Source organism: Protopterus annectens, chromosome 8.part1, assembly GCF_019279795.1.
Source record: "Protopterus annectens isolate FY-2018-M chromosome 8.part1, PAN1.0, whole genome shotgun sequence".
NCBI lineage: Eukaryota > Metazoa > Chordata > Ceratodontiformes > Protopteridae > Protopterus > Protopterus annectens.
Genome location: NC_056742.1, coordinates 234,448,934 through 234,474,289, shown reverse-complemented (window position 1 = coordinate 234,474,289; position 25,356 = coordinate 234,448,934). Strand labels below are relative to the sequence as shown.

The window sequence follows — 25,356 nt, the reverse complement described above, 5'->3', positions numbered from 1 at the left end:
TAAATAGATGAATTATTCCTCATCTTAGTATAAATCGCAAGTTTATATTCTGTTATATTAACAATAGTTCATTTCTAGGGAATGAAATTCATCAAGTAGCTATAGACACTTCACAGATCACACCTAAAATTAATTTTAAATCTAGTCTGGGCCTCTTTCTTATCTACAGCTAATCAATCAATTAACAAATAAATAAAATAGAATTGTTCTTTTCTAATATTTTTTCTGTCTCTCACAATCTAAGTTCTTAAACAAAGAACAAGTTAAAAGGTTTAAGGTGTGAAGAGATATGGCCGACTTTCACTGGAGAGAATTTATGCTATGACCGACTAAAATTATTAGCTCATCCAAATGGTTATCATTATTTCAAGGCAACAGTGACAACCTATATTTAAATTTGCACCGATGTGGCACACCCTAACTTGCAACAGATATCAAACAGATCATTTTTCTGTGTGTGCTATTTTTTTTTTTAATCTTCAAATTTGTACACTCCAAACAGAAGCATATATTATTTTTACAAAACATTTTATATTACAAATAAAATTCTAGCTGCCTCCACAAAAATCAAAATCATATTGTTTTCACAACTAGACAGATCTGGTATGTGATAAAACATTTCACCAGCTTAGAGTCTACAGAGTGGTTTGGTTAGCAGTTCTCTGTGCCTGGATCACTGACCTGCACATCTGATGATTACTCTAATGACTCACAGATTCATACATATTCCAAGGCCATTGAGTCTCATGACCATTCTCAACTTACCAGTATATTCCCCCAGGCAGCACCTCTTTTCTTCAGGAGGGCCATACTGGTCAATTCTTGAGCAAATTTGTGGACAGGGCAAATGAAATAACCTGATGTCACGGATTCGATGAAAAAGCAAAATACAACTAAATCTCATGTTTAACTGATGCATATATTTAATGAATATAACAAATATGGTCTGCCATGATTTGAGATACAAGTCTTTATATATAGTACATAAAAATTCACTTCTTATAACAATATACTAAACAGTAAAAAAGTTGGATTAGAATGTTATTTCATATACTCCATAAATTAAAAAGTCTAACATTATAAATATACTGTATAAGATCAGAAATAATTTTATATTAGAGATTTACTTTTAAAATGTTTTCTACCACAGGGAAAACAGTTCCTACAAAATGTATTTACTAAAAGTTCACATTATTTACATTAATCTGTTACAAGAATGGGATGGTGCTCAGGTGATGAATTTTTCAGAACATCCTGTGGAATAAGAGGAATCTGTGTGTTTTGTATACCAGCCACAGTCTCATAAGGAGGAGCATCCTCAAGGGGAATCAATGGAAGGAAAATTGATGGAATTGGATGCTGCAGCTCCTGCATCCCAGGCAGATAATACAAAGGATGTCCTGAAATCCTAAAATTCTCTTCATCATGGCCAATGTCTTCTTGCATCTCACTCCTCAGATAAGGATCATTTGCTGAGTATGGCGGAGGGTCATGTGTAGGAATATCCCTCTGTGTTCCTCCAAGCCCTACACTTTCTTCATAGCTGTAAACAGAGAACAATGAAAGCATTCATTAACATATTCAACATTTCAAGTTTTAGATAAAGAAATTGACATGATTCACATTCTAATCCTGGAAATATCAAGATTATGTTTGCCTTTCCCAATTACTAAGACTGTACTATTAAGTTTGGTTTATATAGTGTACTTGATAACAGTAGGAATAAGTATATTAGAGGGTCAGCCCATGTTGGAAGGTTTGGAGACAAAGCCAGAGAGGCACAATTACGTTGGTTTGGACATGTGCTGAGGAGGGATGCTGAGTATATTGGGAAAAAGATGCTAAGGATGAAGCTACCAGGTAACAGGAAAAGAGGAAGGCCTAATATAAGGTTTATGGATATGGTGAGAGAGGACATGCAGGTGGTTGGTGTGAAAGAGCAAGATGCAGAGGACAGGAAGAAATGGAAACAGGTGATCTGCTGTGGCGACCCCTAACGGGAACAGCCGAAAGAAGAAGATGATGATGATGATGATGACTTGATAACAGCTGGAGTTGCTTATTTTAATACTGATTAATCCTTTAGCATCCAATTTCTTATTTAGAAGACATATATAGATATGCACACTACTTTGCTTTTGTATGTACTAGACATTTCTGCTATATGTTTTAATAATCATTACCATTATGAGTTTACATTTCAACATCTATGTGTTTCTAATCTTCCTTTTCTATTTCTTTAACATGTGCTTCTGGATATCAGCTTAGCTTAATGTGTCAGCTTTCATCAAGCCAAGACCTGATAAGCCTCTCAGTGAACAGACTTTCATTGATTTTTTTAGACATACTACAAGGTTTTCGCCACCTTGGAGTTGGTTATATTTAAAGGGTGCAGAGGTGAAGCATGTCTGCATGGGAGTATTATGGTAGAGTGCCTCCTATGTGAAAAAAAACAAAAATCAAAAATGGTTTACAACCTGTTAATGAGATGGGCTCATTGCATCATATATTGATTAAAAGCAACCTGATAAGATCAATAACTATTCTCTGCCAAATTCACAGAAGTTTAAAAGTAAACTGTGAATAAGACAATCTAGATTTGCCATTAAACAGTGCATCTTAATGGCAGTCTGTAAACTACAATGACTAGTTCTACACTTATAAGAGGAGTATGTTTTCTATTCATTCTGTATAACAAAGTCTTCAGTTTGTTTCATCCATCTCCTATTTGTTTTGTAAGACTACTGCAAACAAACATAGCATTAGTCTCTTTAGATTGTAATTTTGTTATAACTTACAATTTAATTTTGTTAAAACATTATACATGCATGTTTTACCTGTTATTAGAAAACATTCCTAAACATTTAACTAATATACAATGGTTCTATGTCTGGGTGGCCACAGTGGTGCAGCGGTTAGCATTGTCACCTCACAGTAAGAGGTTCTCCAGTTCAATTCTCAGCTGGGGTGCCTTCTGTGTGGAGTCTGCATGTCCTCCCTGTGGTCATGTGGGTTTCCTCCGGGTGCTCCAGTTTCCTCCCAAAGACATGCTGTAGGTGGACTGGACACTCTAAATTGGCCCTAGGTGTGAGTGTGTGCATGTGTGTGCCTTCTGTGGAAGGTTGGGTGCCGGACTGGCAACTCAACACTATAAAAACTCCACTGCCAATCATGAGCAGACAGGTGATCCACTGTGGTGACCCCTAACTGGGAAAAGCCAAAAGATGAAGAAGACAATGGTTCTATGTCTAGAATTCAATAAAGTTCCAAAATGTTTCTCATAACCAATTCATGTATTTTGTTTCTATATGGTTTTCATAAAATCTTCATGAAGTCTATAGACCTCTGTCATTCTAAATATTTATGAGGAAGTTAGCTATGTGGTAAACTACTGTAATATAGTTAACTTAAGTTACGAGATTAAAACATTTAGTTAATATATTCTTTTGAATAATGAACAACTGTGGTACCAGTAAATGCTATTGTAAATTAATAAAATTCAAACATTTTGCTGAACAGTGGATAACGCTAAAATCAGAGTCAGACTGTGTGTGTGTGTGTGTGTGTGTGTGTGTGTGTGTGTGTGTGTGTGTGTGTGTGAATGTGCATGGATGTCAGTATATGTGTGTGTGTGTGTGAATATGCATGGATGCCAGTATGTGTGTGTGTGCGCGTGTGGGGGGGTGTATCTGTGTGAATGTGTATGGGAGTCAGACTGTGTGTATGTGTGTGTGTGTGTGTGTGTGTGTGTGTGTGTGTGTGTGTGTGTGTGTGTGTGTGTGTGTGTGTGTGCATGTGTGTGCGTGTGTGTGTGTGTGTGTGTGTGTGTGTGTGTGTGTGTGTGTGTATTTGTGTGTGTGTATAGTGTGTGTGTGTGTGTGTGTGTGTGTGTGTGTGTGTGTGTGTGTGTGTGTGTGTGTGTGTGTGTGTGTGTGTGTGTGTGTGTGTGTGTGTGTGTGTGTATTTGTGTGAATGTGTATGGGAGTCAGTGTGTGTGTGTGTGTGTGTGTGTGTGTATTAATGTGCATATAAGAAGGTACCTGTGCCACTATATTGCATGACTTGGTAGGGAGAATGCAAGTGAGGATATGTCTAACAATGCAGTGTTTGATTCACAGACATGATAATGAGATGCTGCTCTGTGCAGTTTTATCACATGTCCAAATCACAGATTATCACTGTCATGTTATTGGGCATTGTGTCATTACCCAACTACAATGGTGACATTAAACTTTCTGAATTCAGGGGAATGTCTTTAGTGCTATAGCAGTGAAACACAAACATAGTATCTGCTAATAATAGTACAACTCATCTAAATGACTGACTGTTATGGGTCTACTTCATATGATCTTAAGTTCATTTGATAGAAACTCATTTGACTGAGACCATAACACCGAAATTTCAAACACTGAAAACCTATTTGACTGAAAACTCATAACACCTAAACATTACAGTGAATGATATATGCCCTTTTCCCCACTGTAGTGCGATCATGGAGTTAGAATATATAGTTGGGGGGGTGGGATGCACAGCCCCCCCACATCGGGGGGTGTGGGGAACGTAGCCCCCCACATAGTTTAGGTAAATATTGTTTTCTGCAAAGAGTTATTCATTGCAGTTATAAGTATCCATGTGTATGGTTTAAAATGTCTGAAGTATGTGGGGTGCTCTGCCCCACACCCCCCTAACTATATATTCTAACTCCAGGATCACACTACAGTGGGGAAAAGGGCATAATCCTTGAAATTTCATGGTTAGGTGTTATGAGTTTTCAGTTAAATGGGTTTTCAGTGCTTTGAAATTTCAGTGTTATGGTCTCAGTCAAATTAGTTTCTATCAAATGAACTTTCGATCATATGAAGTGGACCCAACTGTTACTAGTCCAGATGATAACCTTACAAAACAGTCGCTTGGTTAAGGTCAGAAGTGCGAAATGGGCAGCATTACATACAGTTTATCTGTAATAAAACAATTCCTTTCACCACTTTGTGGTCAGAGTAAACAAAAACATCTCTAGCCTTCATACCTTTTGTAGATGAAGTTCTTTCTTTTTGCTGTTAAAAACAGGTCTTAGGGTAGCACCAACAAGTTTTGAAGACAGTTCCTGTGTCTCTCTGTGGGATAAAGGTAGCTCACTTTTTTAGTTACTCAACAAATAGTAGTCCTGCATACAGCAGGTTAATATGTAGGTCCTTCCTTTTATTTCTAGCAAACTTTTAAGTTTTTCATACAGTATAAGAGCCCCATTTTAGAACATTTCCTTTATGTTCAAGCTCTTACCAGCCTCTCAGCTACCTTATTTTGGAGGAACATTTTTATTTTTAGGCCTGATTTACCCCTGCACATGATGTCCCTATTTCTGAAGATGTCCTTATTTTCAGACTTGATTTATCTCTTCACTCAATTTTCTGAATCCACCTCATCACATGGGATATTTGAAACTGTCCAGTACACAGAAAAGCATACTACATGACCTACATGACCAGCCTTTTTCATCAGTAAGATCAGTCATACATGAAGGTATCAATTTTGTTCAACAAGAATACGGATGTCATCTAAGCATTCTATGGCTAATTATAATCAAGTTTTTTTTTCATTTGACTATATGATCTAAATGTTTATCAGTAATTAGATATGAATTGGGTTATCTAAGAATTGTATTACATCTGTGTCAATATAATTATTTTTTGTTCACTGAAGTAGATATGAATTGTATTAGCTTAGCTAGATTTGTATTTTCCAGTTTATCTGCATGCAATATTAAATGTATTATATATATATATATATATATATATATATATATATATATATATATATATAGCTTTTCTTCTCAAAAGTCTGAGAAAAAGAATTTTTCCCAGGTTGGCATTCCCATGCATGAGATTTAAACATAATTAAATGAAATCTGCAACTCGAGAGACCAAGAAAAAGTATCCCAAAAATGTCTGATTTTTCTAGCCTTATCACAGTTTCCTGAAATGCTACAACTAGCCTTGTCCCAAGAGCATCTAGAGAAAATGTTGTGGTTTAAATAAAAAAAATGAGTAACTGTTTGCCCAATGAGTGTACATGATGCTGTCAAACAAATTTCTGTTAGAAGCCAGAGAAATTGAAAATACAGAGCTCTTTAGAAATATCTAGATTGCAGGATGCATGTATAACATGAAGTCAGGGTTGAAAAATATTTAGACTACAAGATGTAATGTATAATACGAAACCAAGACTGACAAATGCTGGGGTGTGTTTAGACATAACAAGTATGGAGCACCTCAACATTTAATGCAGATTAAGTGCATATATTTCTGTTATTCGAGTCTATGAATTTGGGTAAAGTGACATGACATTTGGTAATCAATAGCCGAACAGATTTGTTTTCCTATGGAACTTTATACTGCACTGCATACAAGATCTGGTTAGTCCTGGGAAACATGACAGCATAATCTTGGTCACCAAGCATGTGGGCACACTAAAATACTCAGCCAAAGGTAATTGACAAAAAAATGCCAGTGTTCCAGAGCAGTGTGCAAATTCTACATTTTAATTTACAGATGTAAAGATTTCTCTGCTCATACCTGTCACCATTTTATTTTTAAATGACTTGAGACCATCTGCACTTCAGCCATTCAGCCATCAAAGTTCCAGGAAGGCACATTGAGTGTGACATGCAGGGCAGAAAGAGAGGAAATTACACTGATTTACTGTATACTCAGTTTACAGCAACATGTGCTCAACCTAGTTCAGTTTGGTGTGAATTCTAGTAGGGGATTATGATTATCATGAAAATGTAAGATTACAAGCCTCTTGACACAAAAAGGCAAATATAAATCATCATTGCTGCAAGCTGCTAGTGTCATGGGATTGTCAGATATTTAAGGGTGATGGCTCATAACACAAATCAGTGCTGAGTGGTAGATTTGCAAAACTGATGATTTTCGAAGTCTGAGTGCCTTTTTTTCACATTTTTGCTGCAGATGCACAAAATTGCAGTTTTTCATTTTAAATAAAACATACACAATCCTGTACCTAGTCAAAAGCTCCTTTTTCTTCCAATTTTAAATATAACAACACTTTTTGCCCTCTTTGGAAATTGAAACTTGACAAGAATACTTGGTTAAGTGCACCATTCATGTACATTTCATTACAATGTGCCTTTTGTGGCACTAACCTACTGACTTACCGCTATGAGGAGAAAAATTTGCAGAGTTAAAATTCCAGGCATTGTTGACATGACTGGTATTCCCTCATGCAACTAAAGATCACACAGAATCATTCTAGCATTTCCCTAACAGCACTGTTTTTATCTGCAAAAAAGACATTCCCTGGGATTCAATAAACTACATGCAGGAATAGTGCATTTCCTGCATGGAGTGAACCATGTCTGTGTCCGCACAGCCCTAACAGCAGCGCGCCTTGCATATTCATGAAGGTGCACTACTAATAAGGGCTGTTCGGACATGAGCAGTGAACGAGTGCAGGGGGCATGTTCTAGCACTGCTCGCACAGTTAACATGCCCCTAGCACTCAGAAGGTGCCATATGGTACTTTCTAAAAGTAATGCAGCATAATATTAGAGAATTTCCCTAATATTATGCCAGTATTTCAGTGTCTGTGGACACTGAAATACATTGTGGAGCAGGAAAACAATGCAGGGGGTATGTGACAGGTTCTGTGACATACCCCCTGCATTGTAAAAGTGCTGTATGACACTTTGCAAACTGTTAAAGCAGGAAATGTGGACAAAGGCACAAACAATGGGGGGACAAAGCCCTAAAAATAGGGACACTTCTTAAATATTGCTCTTACAAACTTAGAAGGTTGATAGAAAACAGGTTATGCATTAGCATGAATTTCCAAAGGATAGAAGTCTGAAAGTCAAATGTATGCCATTACTTCCTGACTGCAGTCCTCAATGACTTGTTAGAAATCCACAATACTCACTACATAATATAATAATATAATCATTTTTCCATTCCAAGGAATGTTTAAGCGTAGCTGAGCGGTTGTGCGAGTTACGGCCCTCTGCTTAACATTGCTTAAACATCCCATAGGAGATAAATAAAAATATACAGCTAAAATTCTGAAACTGAGATAGTGTAGTGGTTAGAGTCATGGTTTTAAATGCAGGTGGTCATGGTTTGAGTACAAAGACAAGCAAGTTATTTTAATATGGGAAAGTGTTAAAATTTTTTTTCAACTTAAATTATGTAGTAACTGCTTTTTGTTAACTAGGGTAGTGTAGCTGGTGTAAAATGGAAGTGTGAGTGCATATAACATGTGGCACCACCCATGTATACACAAGTGTCCCATACAGTATAGTTACACCCCTTACTAATGTAATAAAATCACATAGAGGGATGTCATGTAAAGTAAAACATATACACTTACTAAATGAAATCATTAGTCTGATAATTGTTTTAAAAATGAAAAGTGAGCAATGGTTAGCATTGCTCAGCTATACTTATCAGGTTTAAGCATCACTTTGACATGAATTCTAAGCAGCAGGAAGGTCAGCTAAGCAGATTTGTGCACTGTTAAGCAGTGCTCAGCAATTACCCCTTTAAGCACTGTTCAGCCCAGCTTAGCAGATTTGCGCACTGCTTAGCTGAGCTTAACATGTTCAAAATGGTTCAGTGACAGCAAAGGGCAGGAATATCACCTTATTTAAATGGTGCAGGTGGGAATAGAGTCAGAATCTGTTATCGTTCATCTGTGCAGGTACTATGGCTGGTGTAGGTGAAGGAGCATGTTTTCGGGTGCAGCTGGGTCATGACTGGACTCCTTGTAGAAAACCATGAGGAGAGACTGCTGCAGGGCCAGTACCAGGGCTCACAATACAAGGCGGAGGCCTGTGACCATCTCGCATGTGATCTCACCAGTGGTACTGGCATCCCCCAGACTGCTGAGCAGGTACAGCACCACTATGCTGACCTACAGCTGAGAAAAGGGGTGCTCTTGGCCCAGTGGACCCAAAATGCACGGGCATGGAATGCTCCAGTAGTAAGTATCACTATCAAGTAGTTTGTAATGAATACTAGACTGAGAATGTGATAGACAAGCATGCATAATGTTTGTTTTTCTCCCCTACAGCTGCAGCAGAGAGGGCTAGTAACATAGAAGCCCATGCCAACAGACTGCTGAGGCTGTGCCAACAGGCTGGTGAGTGCAAATCTATTTTGCAGTATATTATTTAAATAGCTAAGAAGGAATACATTGCTTACTGCTAGTAGGTATACTGTCACTGTGTGAACTGAATAAATAAAAACAATTCGCCGACTAATATTGATGTGTAATAAAGATCTCTACAAAAAACTGTTGTGTTTATTCTGGTATGTTGTTGTAGACATATATAATATATACAGTTTCTTCACAGCAAATATGGCCATGACAGCATACATCAACTGAGGTTGTTCTGTGAACCAGCTGTTAAGAAAAACTGAAGATAGTGGAGCTGTAAAACAAGATACAACTGGAATGTGAAATATATATGCTGCACTAAGTTCTGAACCCTGAATAGGAATGTGTAAAGTTTCAAAGTGTGTTCCATGCATTGCCTTGTGTTAACCTTTGCTTTTCAGATTGTAGTAATCCAAAGGATTAATGTACAGTAAATTAACTATCTGTCATCAATGCATCACAGGATTACAAGTTCAGATTGTCTAACCAAGAAACTATTGGGCAGAAACCAGTGAAACAAGAAACAATAGTTCCCCAGTAGCTCAGTGTGATGAGAAATAGCTTAATTGTTGTTAACTTTGCACACCCAGATATGGATCAAATCCAGGGAGTGGTACTAAGATGTGTGCATATCTGCACACAAAGAATCAGGAATAAATGTAAAAGCAGTCAGGTGGTGTTGAGATATTTTCTCCACAGGTTTTACACATAAGGAAATATTGGAAGCAGCTGTATGAAGGCTATACTAATAAACTATGTAGAACTGTTCAATTCTCCCAACACATACCAGCAAATGACAGCAGGATAGGTACATACAACATCCACTCTTCCCGATACATGTCTCTTAAGTGTCACACTGTCATGGCTAGTGGTCAATGCTGTCTATAACCCTGGACATAGACAGGAAACCAGTTGAAGTATGCCAGTAGCACACTCACATAACAGCAGTTCAGGTAACTCCTCCTGTGCCAGATATGTAACCCTGACATGTACAAGTCCCTTCTAGTCATGTACCCAGAGTTGTCACAGTTTGCCCCATACCATTCCAGGCTGATAGTTTATAGGTATGTTTGTGCTACAGTAGCTATGGGCCATACACAGATGTAAAGTGAGGGCAGACCCATAGAGTACTGAGTAGTACTGTTGTGGAAAACAGAAGCATAAACAGTTGCTAATGGACCTTTTGCCTCTCCCTCCATCCCTCATCTGGATCAATACTATAATTCATATACTATAGGTATATTTTTCTCCAAACCTAATGTTTGGACTTGTGTTCTACTATTGTTCATATATTTGATTGGTTGCATGTTAACATGCCTTGTTCAAATACCATTGTTGATGGCCTTATGCCATCAATGTTACTGGCATGCTGTTACAGTGTATACTGTTGTTCCATTTTTGCATGTTTGTTTTGCTATGCAACTGTTTCAAATCTGTTTTGTGGGGTTAATTGGAACACCCATGCATGTTGTTATAACTAATCTTGAAATGTGTTGTTCATGACTAACCAACATATTTTTTAAAACCTTAGCACTATAGCATGTTTGGGAAGGCAGATCCCTATGGATCTGCCTGTCCCTCCTCATCTGGCCATGGCACTGGGCCCCAGCACATCTGGGACCCAACCCAAGTCTTCCTCATCTGCTGATCCTGCACCACCTTCAGGTGGAACTGCCTCAGGGGGCAGGCTCACCCTGGGAGTGGGCATGGACAGGAGCCTGTCACCCACAGTCAGTTCCGGGGTTTGGTGCACTGCGCCATCCAAGCAGAGTTGGGTGGGAAGCTGTGCCAGATTGAGGGCTGCCTGGCACAACTCGAGGTGCAGGCTGCCCCTCCTGTTCAGACCCCAGCACAGCCACCTTCAGGGCTGTGAAGGATCAGTGGTGACTGCCCATGGGTGGGGACCTCAGTCCCACTGTATCCTTTGGGGGCTCATGGGCTTCAGATTCCCAACCACCCTCCCCGTCAAAGGTGTTTACCCCCCTCATGTGTCATATACCGCTCCTGTCTGCTGTCTTGTCTGTATGCAAATGCAACCTATCCCACCCAACCTATCTCCCCAAACATACCTACAGCCCTTCCCCAACATCCCACTCTCTCCTTAAAAAAAAAAAAAAGGCATCTGTTCCATAAAAAAAAAAAAACATTGCCCCATACATAGCTCTACATTTTGCCCCATGTACAGTGAAACTAATCAATCAAGCCACAGATTACTCTCTAGATGTCTGTCGCCAACACTCCTCCCTGTGGAGTGTGAGGCTAAAAATTCCAAATTCTACACATTTAATTCACAGCTGTTGCTGCCGAAGAAATATAGAGCTATGGTCCTTCCCTACATCCATCCTGCACATCCCTAGCTGCTTTTCATAATGTTTTACCCTCTGCCTTGCCCCCATTTCACCACTTTCCTATCACCCTTTTTTCTTTTCTTTAAAAAAAGTAGCGCGGGTGTAAGTGGGCTTAACTGTCTGTTAACATCACTTAGCAGAAAACCATGCAAACCCACTTACAACTGTTTTACTCACTCTGTTTCTATCAGTCCTTGTTCTGCCTGGCAGCAGCATAGTCAGCACTGTTAAGCCTTAAACCCAGGATGCTGTGCATTACAATCACAGCAACATACCATTACGCCATCTGAGTTGAAGAAATCTGTAATGCTTTTACAAACATATCAGTCATTCTGGTCATTTAACATTAATGAAAAAAGCAATCACTTCCAAGTCTGGAACCCAGGACCCTCTGTACAATCATGACAGCAACATACCTCTACATCATCTGAGCTGTAGGAACGTATAATGATTTCACAAACATATGATGCACAACAGTTATTCAACATAAGGAGGAATTATATATCTGTAGTACTGTTATATACACATATATGTATATATAGATACCAATATATACATATATATATATATATATATATATATGTATATATATATATATATATATATATATATATATATATATTTGTCTCTCTCGCTCTCTCTCTCTCCATATATATATAGTAACATCTTTGAAATATGGCTGTCATACGCGTAGAAGTCTGCTAAAGTGGCATGGTGCGCTTTAACATACATTGCCAGATAGATTCCAGGTCTGAAACACAAATGAACATCATTATTTACTGATGTCAATGCTCACATCATCCCAGTGATTTCTCAGAAACCCACAACTGTTGTGGCCAACAGACAAAACATATGAGCTATGCATCAGGACAGTGTCTAGACATCTGGACATTGGACAGGTATAACTGCAGTCATGTAACAGATTGGAAAAACCTGTAACAGCTGCCAACCATGTCACCCAGCACCTACTGAACCACAGTAAGACCAACACAACACTAACCCAAATCAGCTTTGGATAATTACCCATGTATAACCAAATATATCATGCACTACAGGGATGGAACTGTAGGGAAAAACAGATAGTGGTGCATAAATGTCCACCTACAACCATTTGCACCACAGATACAGCAACATACCAGTACCCTAAATTAACTCTAGAGTAGAACGACTGAACAAACATATCCTGATTCCCAGTCACACACTACACTGACATATACTGGCCCAGCTCACAGTGTGCTGGGAATCCTGAGGTGTTACAGGACATTTCTCAGTCTGCCCCTACAAACATATGCACCTGACAGACCACCAGCAGCCATAGCAGCATGCACAGTCAGATAGAAAAAGGATATGTGATACTTACATCTGCTACACTCCCTACTCAGCCAAGCAAACATCTACACACAACACTGCTATACAGTCTTGGCAGTTGCTTCACAATGGCCAGACATACATAACTGTCATATGTACAGATTTCCACAGAATATCCATGGTGTGAGAACATATTCATGGCCATTGCTGCATAACACTTCCAGGAGTCTGCTAAGTCATTGGGATGATACCTTGAGTGCAGTCAATAAATAATGATATCTCATACCTCTGACCCTCTTACTGCGTGACATATACACAAAGCATGACATACTTGGGGGAAAGGGGGTCGGAAAGAGGGACATATCTCACATAATGGTGTTACAAACTGAAACAGTTGCCAGTGTCACAGACATAACATCCCTGAAGGATATGATGTCTGAAACACCAATGGATGTCAACAGTTACTGACCACAATCCTCACATTATCTTACTGCTGCCACAAAAGTAGACATTGTCTGAGGAACAGATCAAACATAACAGGCAAACCTCTGGGCAGTCTGTGGACATCATGACAGTTGAGAGGTATGTCAGAGACATATCACTGTTAGATGTCAAGTCATGGAGAAAATGCATGTCCAGATGAACCCTGTTAAACTAGCAACCCTCTGTGTGTATAACAGCTCTACTGACTTACAATCTGTACCCAATTCTAGAGCTTTGTTTCCCATGTTGTTGGGCTGCCTCCACATGTCCTCTCCTGAGAGGCATTCCCACCTACTGTCTGTAAAGCTGTAGCCCCTACACCTCCATAATGTCCTCCACACAGGCAAGGAAAAGGGGCAAAGCACACATGAAGGTCGCAATTATAGGACTGTGTTGCTATGGCATTGGCAAATGGAAAGACAACACAGCTGCTCTGGATGCAAGTAGCAAGTGGGAGACACCGACTGGTGCTCAGGCCATCACCTGCTCATGTGCAGTACCTACAAAAGGCAAGCTGCTGCCTATGCAACACAAGTCACAACCCATCTCCACAAAGACAGACTGTGACTACACATACCTAAACATCTGCATCATTGTGAGGAACTCCTGAGCACTATAACATGTATGTCAATCATGTAAGCTTGTAATGGAATGCAAAAGGGGGGATGCAATGATGTCAAATGGAACATTAAACACTAGGCTTCAACAAGACCTGCTGGACTCACATGCTGCTGTCCAGCACCTATGGCCATTTCTGCTTGCCCTGGCTGCATTGACATGGAGCACATATCTGGCCCCATAGTCACCCCAGCAAAGGTCAGCTCATGTATGACTACTAATGAAGTCTCTGTTGTCCAATACTGAGTATGCTACTGGTAGGCTAGCTATTTGGGATGTTGCAATTATTCATAGGTTACCTGTGAATGCTACTCTGATACATATGCTTATCTTACAAATGTAAGAGATGTACATACGGTATGTGCATACTACATGACAGGTGCAGATGTGTGTGTTGAACTGTATGTGATATACTGAGCCCATACCTGACAACCGTCCAGAGTTTTGCAGACTTACCACATGTCTGCCTCATATATGTAGTCAGTGCCTCAGACAGATGTGTATTGTCTGGCACATCACTGCCAACCCAAGAAAGACTGAAGTCATAACAAATTAGCATACATGTGACTGTCAGATGTCATATCCTGCAGAGTACACCTGTGAATGTGACATGTCTTTGCTGGCAACTAAGTGTGTTTCAACTAGATTCATAAAGTGACAATATTTACTGGCATTTTCCCACCACTGATGTGTGCTTTTGTGCAGATGTCTTGCTCTAACAGGAGCTAGGTATCTCACCATGAAACCCATGTCAGTACAAGCATACCTTGTCCTGTAGGATGCTGACATTTGTACAGCCATTAATTCCTGCTTTCTAACTGTGGAGAGCACACCAACCTTGTCAGGTCATTCATCCCATCATACATCTAGACCCGAAATGGAGCCCTGCAAAGCCACAGGAGATGGAATGTTGAACATTAGCATACACATAAATACTTCCAGGCTGGCCAAACAGTATGATGCATGGGTGACATCCCGAGTGCAGTTAATAGTTGACAAAACACCTACTCATATCTACAGGCCTCCAACCATGTATATGGACACCCACCACACCTACTGGGACCTGCTGGAATCTGTCAGGATTCAATCGTCTGCCCTGCTCCTGGGTGACTTCAAATATCCAAACATATTGTGCATGACCTATGCCACCTGAACATGAATGCACATAGATTCCTTGGCTTTGTCAATGGCAATGCAGTGGATCAGCGGGTCAACACTCCTATGGCAGGTGGAAATCTCATGTACCTGGTCCTAACCAACATGAGTAGCCAATGTAGTGCCATCCCCCTTGGTAATATCTGACCACATAGCCATCACTGTTTAGGTCACCATGTTCCCTGCCCCCCCTTTACAGTGTCAAACAGAATGAACTGTACACAAATGACTATAAATCCAATCAGAGCAGCAGAAGTAGCTGTACAGCCAACATCCCATTTGTTGGAACTAGCAGCAGTGTCCAGGCTCACACCACAATACTATGTGGGCACCTACATAGCTGTATGGACTCAGCAGTACCTGACAGGACAACATCATCTCCCACAAGGTAGGGTAAATGCCTGTGGTGAACAGCAGCAATACACAAATACCATAATAGGTGGAAACAATTGCTGGATGGGCCAAGAAGGAACAGGTGCCTCATTGTAATCAATGTCACTTTGGTCTGCACAAGCAAATAAGGGCACAGGTGAAGTACTCTAAGGCTGTCTTTGAGTGCATATTGGACACATCCACCATGGCAAATCACTAGGCCTTCCACACATGGGTCTGCAATTCCAGAGGCAACACACAAATCTGCTCTGTAGTGGTGGTCAAGAGCACCACATGCACATATGGCATAGATATAAGCAACTGGTTGCAGACAGGTGAAGTGTAAACACTACCCCCCCTGTCCCTTCAGTGGTACATATGTGTATGTACATTACCAGCCCCCCATCATCAGAAAGCAGGTTTGTAATGCCCTCTCAAAGGCAACACACAGAAATCCCCATAGGCATGATACAATCTCTGGCTGCATCCCACATGAACACAGGCACAGGCTCTCAGATCCATTCCATACTGTAGTCAATAACAGCCTGAGCACCGGTGTCATCCCATCTACACAGAGGACAGCCACTGTCATCCCTATACACAAAGGTGGAACAATCCACCAACCCAGCCAATATTATGCACATCAACCTAACCAGCCTGCTCTGCCTATACACAAAGGTGGAGCAATCCACCAACCCAGCCAATATTATGCACATCAGCCTAACTAGCCTGCTCTGCAAGGGCATGGCAGGGAATAGCAACAACATTAGGAACAGGCACATCAGCATCATCAAAATGCCTGGGCCCTCACACCATGGTATTGTCAAAGGGAGATCGGGCCTGTTAAACCTGATCAACCTCTCTGCAGTGTTCAACAAACACAGGGATGAGGAGAAATGGTGAACAATGTCTACCTTCACCTAGTCCAATCCTCTCACACTAATCCCCAGGTGGACAGGATACATACGCCTATGACTAGGTGTATGGATGCTTGCAAGCTGCCCACTTTCTTACATTCCCCTAATGATGTGATCATCACCCAAGAGACACTCACCCAGTTACTGACTAGTACAAGAAGCATTACTGCAAACGGAATGCCAGGAGAGGCATCATTCCCCCTGCTGTGGCAGATGTCATCCATACTAAGTATGACAGTAATAATGTACTGAGCATGCAATCAGGTGGGAGGCAACTTATGCACTGAGGTTGGTAGCAACCTTGCAGTTTCCCACCATGTGGGCACCATTACACGGAAGGCCATCTACATGGCCCACCTCACAAATATGGGTATGTCATAGGTAGGCCATAGGTAGATGTAAAGTGAGGGCAGATCTCTACAGTACTGAGCAGTACAGCTGTAAAAATAGAAGCCTATACAGTTGTTAATGTACTTTTCTCCTCACCCCCCCACCCCTTATCTGCATCACTAATTATTAGTCATATATTACGGGTATGTTTTTACCAAACCTAATGTTGGGACATGTGTTCCATTATTGTTCATATAATTAACTGGTTGCATGTTAACATACCTTGTTCAAATACCATTGTTGGTGCCCTGTTGCCGTCATTGTTACTGGCATGCTGTTACAATGCTTACTGTTGTTCCAGTTATCCATGTGTTCTGTTCACTATACAAGTGTTTCACATCTGTTGTTTTGGGTTAATTTGAACATCCTTGCATGCCTTTAAAAGTAATCTTGAAATGGTTTTGTTCATGACTAAGCAATATATCTTGGAAAACCTCAACATCATAGCACATTTGAGAAGGCCGATCCCAGCAAATCCACCTGTCCCACCCCATCTGGCCATGGCACTGGGCCCCAGCATGTCTGGGACCCACCCTGGAACTTCATCTTCTGCAGGCCCTGCACCACCTGGGCACAGTCATGGAGATGAGCCTGTCATCTGCCGTCAGTTCTGAGGTATGGTGTGCAGTGTCATCTGCTCTGAGTTGGATGGCCAGCAGTACCAAATGGAGGTGATTCCCAAACACCCTCTGTCTGCTGTCTTGTCTGTCTTGTCTGTCTCAACACCCCAATCTCACCTTAAAGAAAAAAGGGCATCTGTTCCCAAATAAATTATCACCCATACATAGCTGTCCATTTCAGACAGGTGTCCACTGGACACATGTAATCCAGTCCAATTGGCTTGACAACACATTTCAGTTGTGCTCACCCCGGGGTTTGAGTGTCCAGATCCACCTCCAAGTTCAGTACAAATGCACATCAGTTGCTGTATTACAAATGGACAACTATGGACCTCCCCTACACCTGTCCTGTACATCCCTAGCTACCTTTCATATTGTTTTTCCCTCTGCATGCTCCTTTCTTACCAATTTCCTATAACCCCTTTTTCATTTGTTTTAAAGGGATTAGCAAGGGTGTAAGTGGGTGTAAGCGGGAGTAAGAGGAGTAAGCAATTTTGCGCAATGCTAAGTGAAGCCAAAACAAGTTAAGCATATACACGGTTAACTGTATGCTGGCATAGCTTAGCTTCACGCAAACTCACTTAAAACTGCTTTAATTACTCTGTCTTCATCAGCTACTTTTCTGCCTAGCAACAAAGTAATCAACGTTGCCAAGTTTCAAACCCAGGACCCTATACACTATAGTCAGAGCAATGTACCATTACACCATTTGAGCTGTAGGAATTTTTGACATATTTTCAGACATATCATTCAGTGCAGTCATTCAACAGTAAGGAAAAAGCTCTGTGGAATCACTTAGGTTTTGTATATAAACATATATAGATATATATATGTATGGAGATACATATATATGAAAAAAAAAATATATATATATATATATATATATATATATATATATATATATATATATACATATATATATATATATATATATATATATATATATATATATATATATATATATATACATATATATATATATATATATATATATATATATATATATATATAAATATATATGTATATATATATACACACACACACACACACACACACACACACACATATATATATATAAATATATATATATATATATATATATATATATATACACACACACACACACACACACACACACACACACACACACACACACACACACACACACACACACACACACACACACACACACACACATAACATGTAGTGCAGTCATACCTCAGAACCATACCTGTCAACCTCTTAGTGCAAGACATCTGGGCAAAGGCTGTCAAAATGGGGGCACAATGGGCCAAATGTAGAGATGTACTTTAAATATTGCCATTAGAAATTTAGACAGTTGCAAGAGTAACAGGGTTTGTTTCAGCATACATTTTCAGAAGGATATGAGGTCTGACACTGAAATGTATCATCATTTACTGACAGAAATCCTCAGATCATCACAGTGATTTACCAAAGAAATATGAACAATTTGTTGAACAGACCAAAAATATAAGCAATACACCTGGACATTCTGAAACAATCCGGCCAGTTGACAGGTATGCTCAGAACCCCTTAGTGCAACCACTTTGGACCAAGCCTGACAAAGTGGGGGGAGAAAGCCATGAACATAGGGACATATCTGAAATACATGAGTAGACAAGCTGAGACAGTTGCTGCAGTAACACTGTCTGTTCTAACATACATTGACTATAATAGCACAAGTCCAAGACTCAATTGCTTCTCATTAGTTAGTGACTTAAATCCTCACATCTTCCCACTGATTTGTCATGAATACACAACAGTTATGAGGACTAAGCCAAAGATATGACCCAGACAACTGGACATCCTACAAATATCTGGACATAACATGACATTAGGGAAACCACACTGAGCTGCTAAGCATGTCAGCAAGCACCATCCAAACTACAGTCAGACTGACACAACACGACCCCAAATCAGCTATGGGGAATTACACGTAACAGACACCAGTGTGAAAGTGCATACCCGCAACCAATTCCACCACAGTCACAGTGACATACCGGTAAGCCAAATGAACACTAGAGTATAACAACTGTGTGAACAAAAAGGGTTCCTATTAGAAGAACGAAAGTCCAAAATATCAAACAGCTGTATACGCGAAAATGCTGTTCATTGATGTATTTTTTGGGAGATTGCAGTACAGTGAAGATCAGGAAATTTGCCCTTTCCTCACTGCAGTGCGATCTCAGAGTTGGTATATATAACTAGCGGGCGGTGTGGGGGGGTGCAGCCCCCACAATAAAGGGTTTGAAGTCCGGCATTTTTGCTGTTTACAGCATTCGATTATATGAACTTTCATTCATATAATAAAGACCCAACAAAAATATCATGTTTGCCACTCACACACTACCCCTACATATACTGGCCCAATTCACAGTGTAGTAGGAATCCTGAGGTCGTACAGGACATGTCTCAGTCTGGGACCCACCCTGGAACTTCATCTTCTGCAGACCCTGCACCACCTGGGCATGGCCATGGAGATGAGCCTGTCATCTGCCGTCAGTTCTGGGGTATGGTGTGCAGTGTCATCTGCTCTGAGTTAAATGGCCAGCAGTGCTAGATGGAGGGCTGCCTGGCACACCTTGAGGAGCAGGCTGCCCCTCCTGTCCAGCCCCCAGCGCAAACACTGCCGGGGCTGAGAAGGTGCAAATGCCTGCAGGTGGGGATGTCAGTCTCACCATATCTATATGGGGGCTCATGGGCCTCTGATTCCCAAACACCCTCCCTGTCCAAAGTGTTTAGCCCCCACATGTGTCATACACCACCCATCTGCTGTCTTGTCTGTCTGCCTATCCAACCTACTTCCCCAGACGTACCTAAAATCCTTCCCCAACACCCTACTGTCACCTTAAAGAAAAAAAGGGCATCTGTTTGCAAATAAATTATCACCCCATACATAGCTGTCCATTTCCGATAGGTGTCCACTGGACACATGTAATCCAGTCCAATTGGCTTGACAACATATTTGTTGTGGTCACTCCTCTCTCTGGGGTTTGAGTGTCCAAATTCACCTCCAAATTCAGTACAAATGCACAGCTGTTGCTGCATTACAAATGGACAGCTATGGACCTTCCCTACACCCATCCTGCACATCCCTAGCTACCTTTCATATTGTTTTTCCCTCTGCATGCCCCTTTCTCACCACTTTCCTAAAACCCCTTTTCATTTGTTTTAAAGGGATTAGCGTGGGTGTAAGTGGGAGTAAGCAAGTTTGCACTATACTAAGTGAAGCCAAAACAAATTAAGCATCTGTACGGTTAACCGTATGCTGGCATTGCTTAGCTTCACACAAACCCACTTAAAACTGCTTTAATCACTCCGTCTTCATCGGCTACTTTTCTGCCTAGCAACAAAGTAATCAACACTGCAAAGTCTCAAACCCAGGACCCCATACGCTATAGTCAGAGAAATGTACCACTACACCATTTGAGCTGTAGGAATTTCTGATGCTTTTTTAGACATATCATTCATTGCAGTCATTCAACAGTAGGGAAAAAGCTCTGTGGAATCACTCAGGTATTCTATATATACATGTATGGAGATACATATATATATATATATATATATATATATATATATATATATATATATATATATATATATATATATATATATATATACATATATATATACATATATAAAAACATATATATATATATATATATATACACACACACACATAACATGTAGTGCAGTTATACTTCAGAACCATACCTCTCAACCTCTTAGTGCAAGACATCTGGGCAAAGGCTGTCAAAATGGGGGGACAATTGGCCAAATATAGAGATGTACTTTAAATATTGCCATTAGAAATGTACACAGTTGCAAGAGTAACAGGGTTTGTTTCAGCATACATTTTCAGAAGGATATGAGGTCTGACACTGAAATGTATCATCATTTACTGACAGAAATCCTCAGATCATCGCAGTGATTTACCAAAGAAATATGAACAATTTGTGGAACAGACCAAAAATATAAGCAATAAACCAGGACATTCTGAAACAATCCGGCCACTAGACAGGTATGCTCAGAACCCCTTAGTGCAATGACTTTGGACCAAGCTTGACAAATCGAGGGAGAAAGCCATGAACATAGGGACATATCTAAAATACATGAGTAGACAAGCTGAGACAGTTGCTGCAGTAACACTGTCTGTTCTAACATACATTGACTATAATAGCACAAGTCCAAGACTCAATTGCTTCTCATTAATTAGTGACTTAAATCCTCACATCTTCCCACTGATTTGTTATGAATACAGAACAGTTATGGGGACCAGGCCAAAGATATGAGCCAGACAACTGGACATCCTATGAATATCCGGACATAACATGACATTAGGGAAACCACACTGAGCTGCTAAGCATGTCAGCAAGCACCATCCAAACTACAGTCATACTGACAAAACACTACCCCAAATCAGCTATGGGGAATTACACGTAACAGACACCAGTGTGAAAGTGCATACCCGCAACCAATTCCACCACAGTCACAGTGACATACCGGTAAGCCAAATGAACACTAGAGTATAACAACTGTGTGAACAAAAAGGGTTCCTATTAGAAGAACGAAAGCCCAAAATATCAAACAGCTACGTGAAAATGCTGTTCATTGATGTATTTTTTGGGAGATTGCGGTACAGTGAAAATCAGGAAATTTGCCCTTTCCTCACTGTAGTGTGATCTCGGAGTTGGTATATATAACTAGCGGGAGTGTGGAGGTGCAGCCTCCCACAATAAAGGGTTCCAAGTCTGGCATTTTCACTGTTTACAGTGTTTGATTGTATGAACTTTCGTTCATATAACATAGACCCAACAAAAATATCATGTTTGCCACTCACACACTACCCCTACATATACTGGCCCTATTCTCAGTGTAGTAGGAATCCTGAGGTGGTGCAGAACATGTCTTAGTCTGCCCCTTCCAACATATACAGCCAATAGACCACCAGAAGCTGGAGCAGCATGCACAGTTATATTGAAAAGGAGCCATGACACTTACATCTACCCCCTCCCTACACAGCCCAGTTAACATCAACATACTACACTGCTACACAATCCTGACAGTCTGTTAACAATTGACAGACATGCACAGACCTCTCAACTCTACAAATTTCCACAGAATATCCAGCTTTTTCCACATATATATGGCCTCTACCTCATAACATGTCAGGCATTCTGCTACATCTCTGGGATGATATCAGGAATGAAGGCACTAAATAATGATATACCATACCTATCAACCTCTTACTGCATGACATCTGGACAAAGCCTGACATAACTGGGGGACAGAGGCCCAAAAACAGGGGCATATTTGAAATATTGCTGTTAGAAAGTTGCTGGTGTTACAGGGTTTGTTGTAACATATCTTTTCTGAGGGATATGAATTCAGAAACAGAAATGGATATTAGTATTTAATGACTGCAATCCCCAGAGTATGCTACTGATTTGCCAAGGAGAAAAACTGTCTGAGGATCGAACCAAAAATATGAGCCACACATCTAGACATTCACTGAAACTCTGTACAGTTGAGAGGTATATTCTGTAGGAGTTGCCACTGTGCTATACAGGTGAACAGCAATAATGTGTACATAGGTGCAGTGTACGTATCCCAGTGGTGTATATTAGTAGTAACATTAAGTGGAAAGAGCTGCACTATATGATGTTGAGGGCCTGCCCAGATTGTGTATGTTGTGGTCTGACGGTGTGTCATGAATGTCACCAGTTGGCTATTGTGAGGTCTGTGCAATGCCTTTGTGCCACCTCACCTGTATGTGTCTGTGTGTGTGTCCATGTATGCATGTGTATGTGTGTGTGTGTGTGTGTGTGTGTGTGTGTGTGTGTGTGTGTGTGTGTGTGTGTGTGTGTGTGTGTGTGTGTGTGTGTGTGTGTGTGTGTGTGTGTGTGTGTGTGTACATGTGTGTGTACATGTGTGTGTACCAGCAAACCTTATAGTGCAGGTATTAATTTACAAATGTTGTCTTCCCCTCACAGGTGGACATGTTGGCTGTGGTTCCTCCTGCTCGGAATTTGATGTCAGTGTCTCTGCAAACTCTGACCAGGATGGTGGTCCTAGTGAGGCATGGGTGGGGTTGTCAGGGGCTAAATCTGTGCCATCGGTTGGCATCCCACAGTCATCCACAATGTTCCCACACACAGTCACAATGCCCACAAATAACCCATCCCCAGCAGCCACAGATAATGGACAGTTGGCGGGTGGTGGCATGGAAGAGGCTAGACTATGGCAAATGTGAGTGTAGACATTAGCCATAGCCAGAGTGCAGGTGAGGTCCCACACAGGCAGGTGGACAGGGGTGCTCAAAGGAGGACTGCTGTTCATCTAGCTGCTGTTGCATGTGCCACAGCAGGTGTCACCAGGAGCATTTTCGGGCTGTCATGGATGCACAGACACATAGTGAATGCAACACCAGACAAATACTTATGGTCTTGGATACAATTCTTCCTGGCTTATATGACGACATATGTGACCTTGTTGAGGCCACATGTCAAAATATTGAGGTCATGAATAGACGGTGGGGTGAGACCTTGGCAGTCCTTGACCATGAAGCATTTTCTCCCCGGGCCTCCGCTGAAAACAGGCTCTGTGGAACCTAGTTGGACATTACCGGTCAACAAAATGATAAATAAAAATAAATAAATGGAATGTCTGTGATGCAGCATGTGGTGGGAAATGGGCATCAGCCATGTGGACATAGGTCAGCACCAACATCAGCTGAGAGTCTACATGGCCTTGCACCTTTGCACTCCCATAGTGGCAGTCCCACCAGTAATGAACCAGTGCTGTCCCACCACCAGCCAGACATGGCACATTCTGGCCAGTCCTGTCAGAGACATGGATCCAGCAGCAGTTTATCATGGGAGTAGAACTGCATCTACCGTTTGGTGCCAGTGAGACCTGGCAGGACCAGTTCATGTCTACATAGCCAGTGATGGTGAATTGTACAACTGCCATGTACGGGTCCACAGCTGCCAACATAACCCTGTGTAGGGCAAACATGCATGATCATACAAACCAACACACACAACACACCAACACACACACACAACCACACACACAACACACACCATCACAGCCAGGTCACCTACCAGACAACACAAACACAACACAACACAACAGACCTCTGCACAGTCAATTCATGAACATCCAAACAATTTTTACATTATGAAAGTAGGCCCAGCTAGACCTCTGGCAAACCCACAAATAACTCCCTTTCATATGATGATACCTGTGCACATTCTATCATCCAGATCACCGATGCAGGTACATGCTAATATGGTTCTGATGCACAGGGTGAATTAAGTACAGTTTAAAGCTTTTAATGCTGTTTTAAGGTGCTTCAGCTGGCATTTGCAATGGGTACACTTAAAAGTGTGTGTACCTTTTCCCGCCATGAATGCATTACTGGGGTAATTTTCAATAGTCTCACATGATACTTTTCTGGGGTTTTGTGCATCACAGGATGTGGCCCAGACATTACTATAGGATGCAACATGGTAGCACAATCATGTCAGACTGAGGTACAGTTGTATATGTTAACTTTACCAGGTCTGTGTAACAGTTACATGTGCAATGAAGCTTATAGGGATGAGGCTTTGTATACAGGTAATCTATGGTGGTTGATGTCAGAGCCCTTGTAAAGTGGACAGGTAGGTAGTGGGAACACAAACTAAGACTGGTAAAACCTAAACCTCAGAGGTACTGTGTGATCAAAACAACAGAGAATACTGTTCACACACACAACACACACACACACACACACACACACACAAACACATACACCTGACAACAAACACACACACACACACCACACACAACACACACCACACTGCACAAATTACAGTTGACTAGGGTTGGGTTTGGAACCCCTACCAATCTAGTTAGTGGTGAACTTTATGCGGTATTGCAGATGGCACTGAACTAATAGTGTAT

The 25,356-nt window shown here is 40.9% G+C and overlaps 1 protein-coding gene across 1 annotated transcript in view; it reads right to left on the bottom strand.

Moving 5' to 3' along the window:
- Positions 1-414: 414 nt before the first annotated feature.
- The window catches only part of BEAN1 (brain expressed associated with NEDD4 1), a 545,865-nt gene continuing 520,923 nt past the window's right edge, over positions 415-25,356 (bottom strand). Inside the window, exon 5 of the mRNA XM_044081820.1 lies at positions 415-1,543. Within this exon, the coding sequence (XP_043937755.1) occupies positions 1,201-1,543 (343 nt within the window). The 3' untranslated portion in view covers positions 415-1,200. The remainder of the gene's footprint in view (positions 1,544-25,356) is intronic.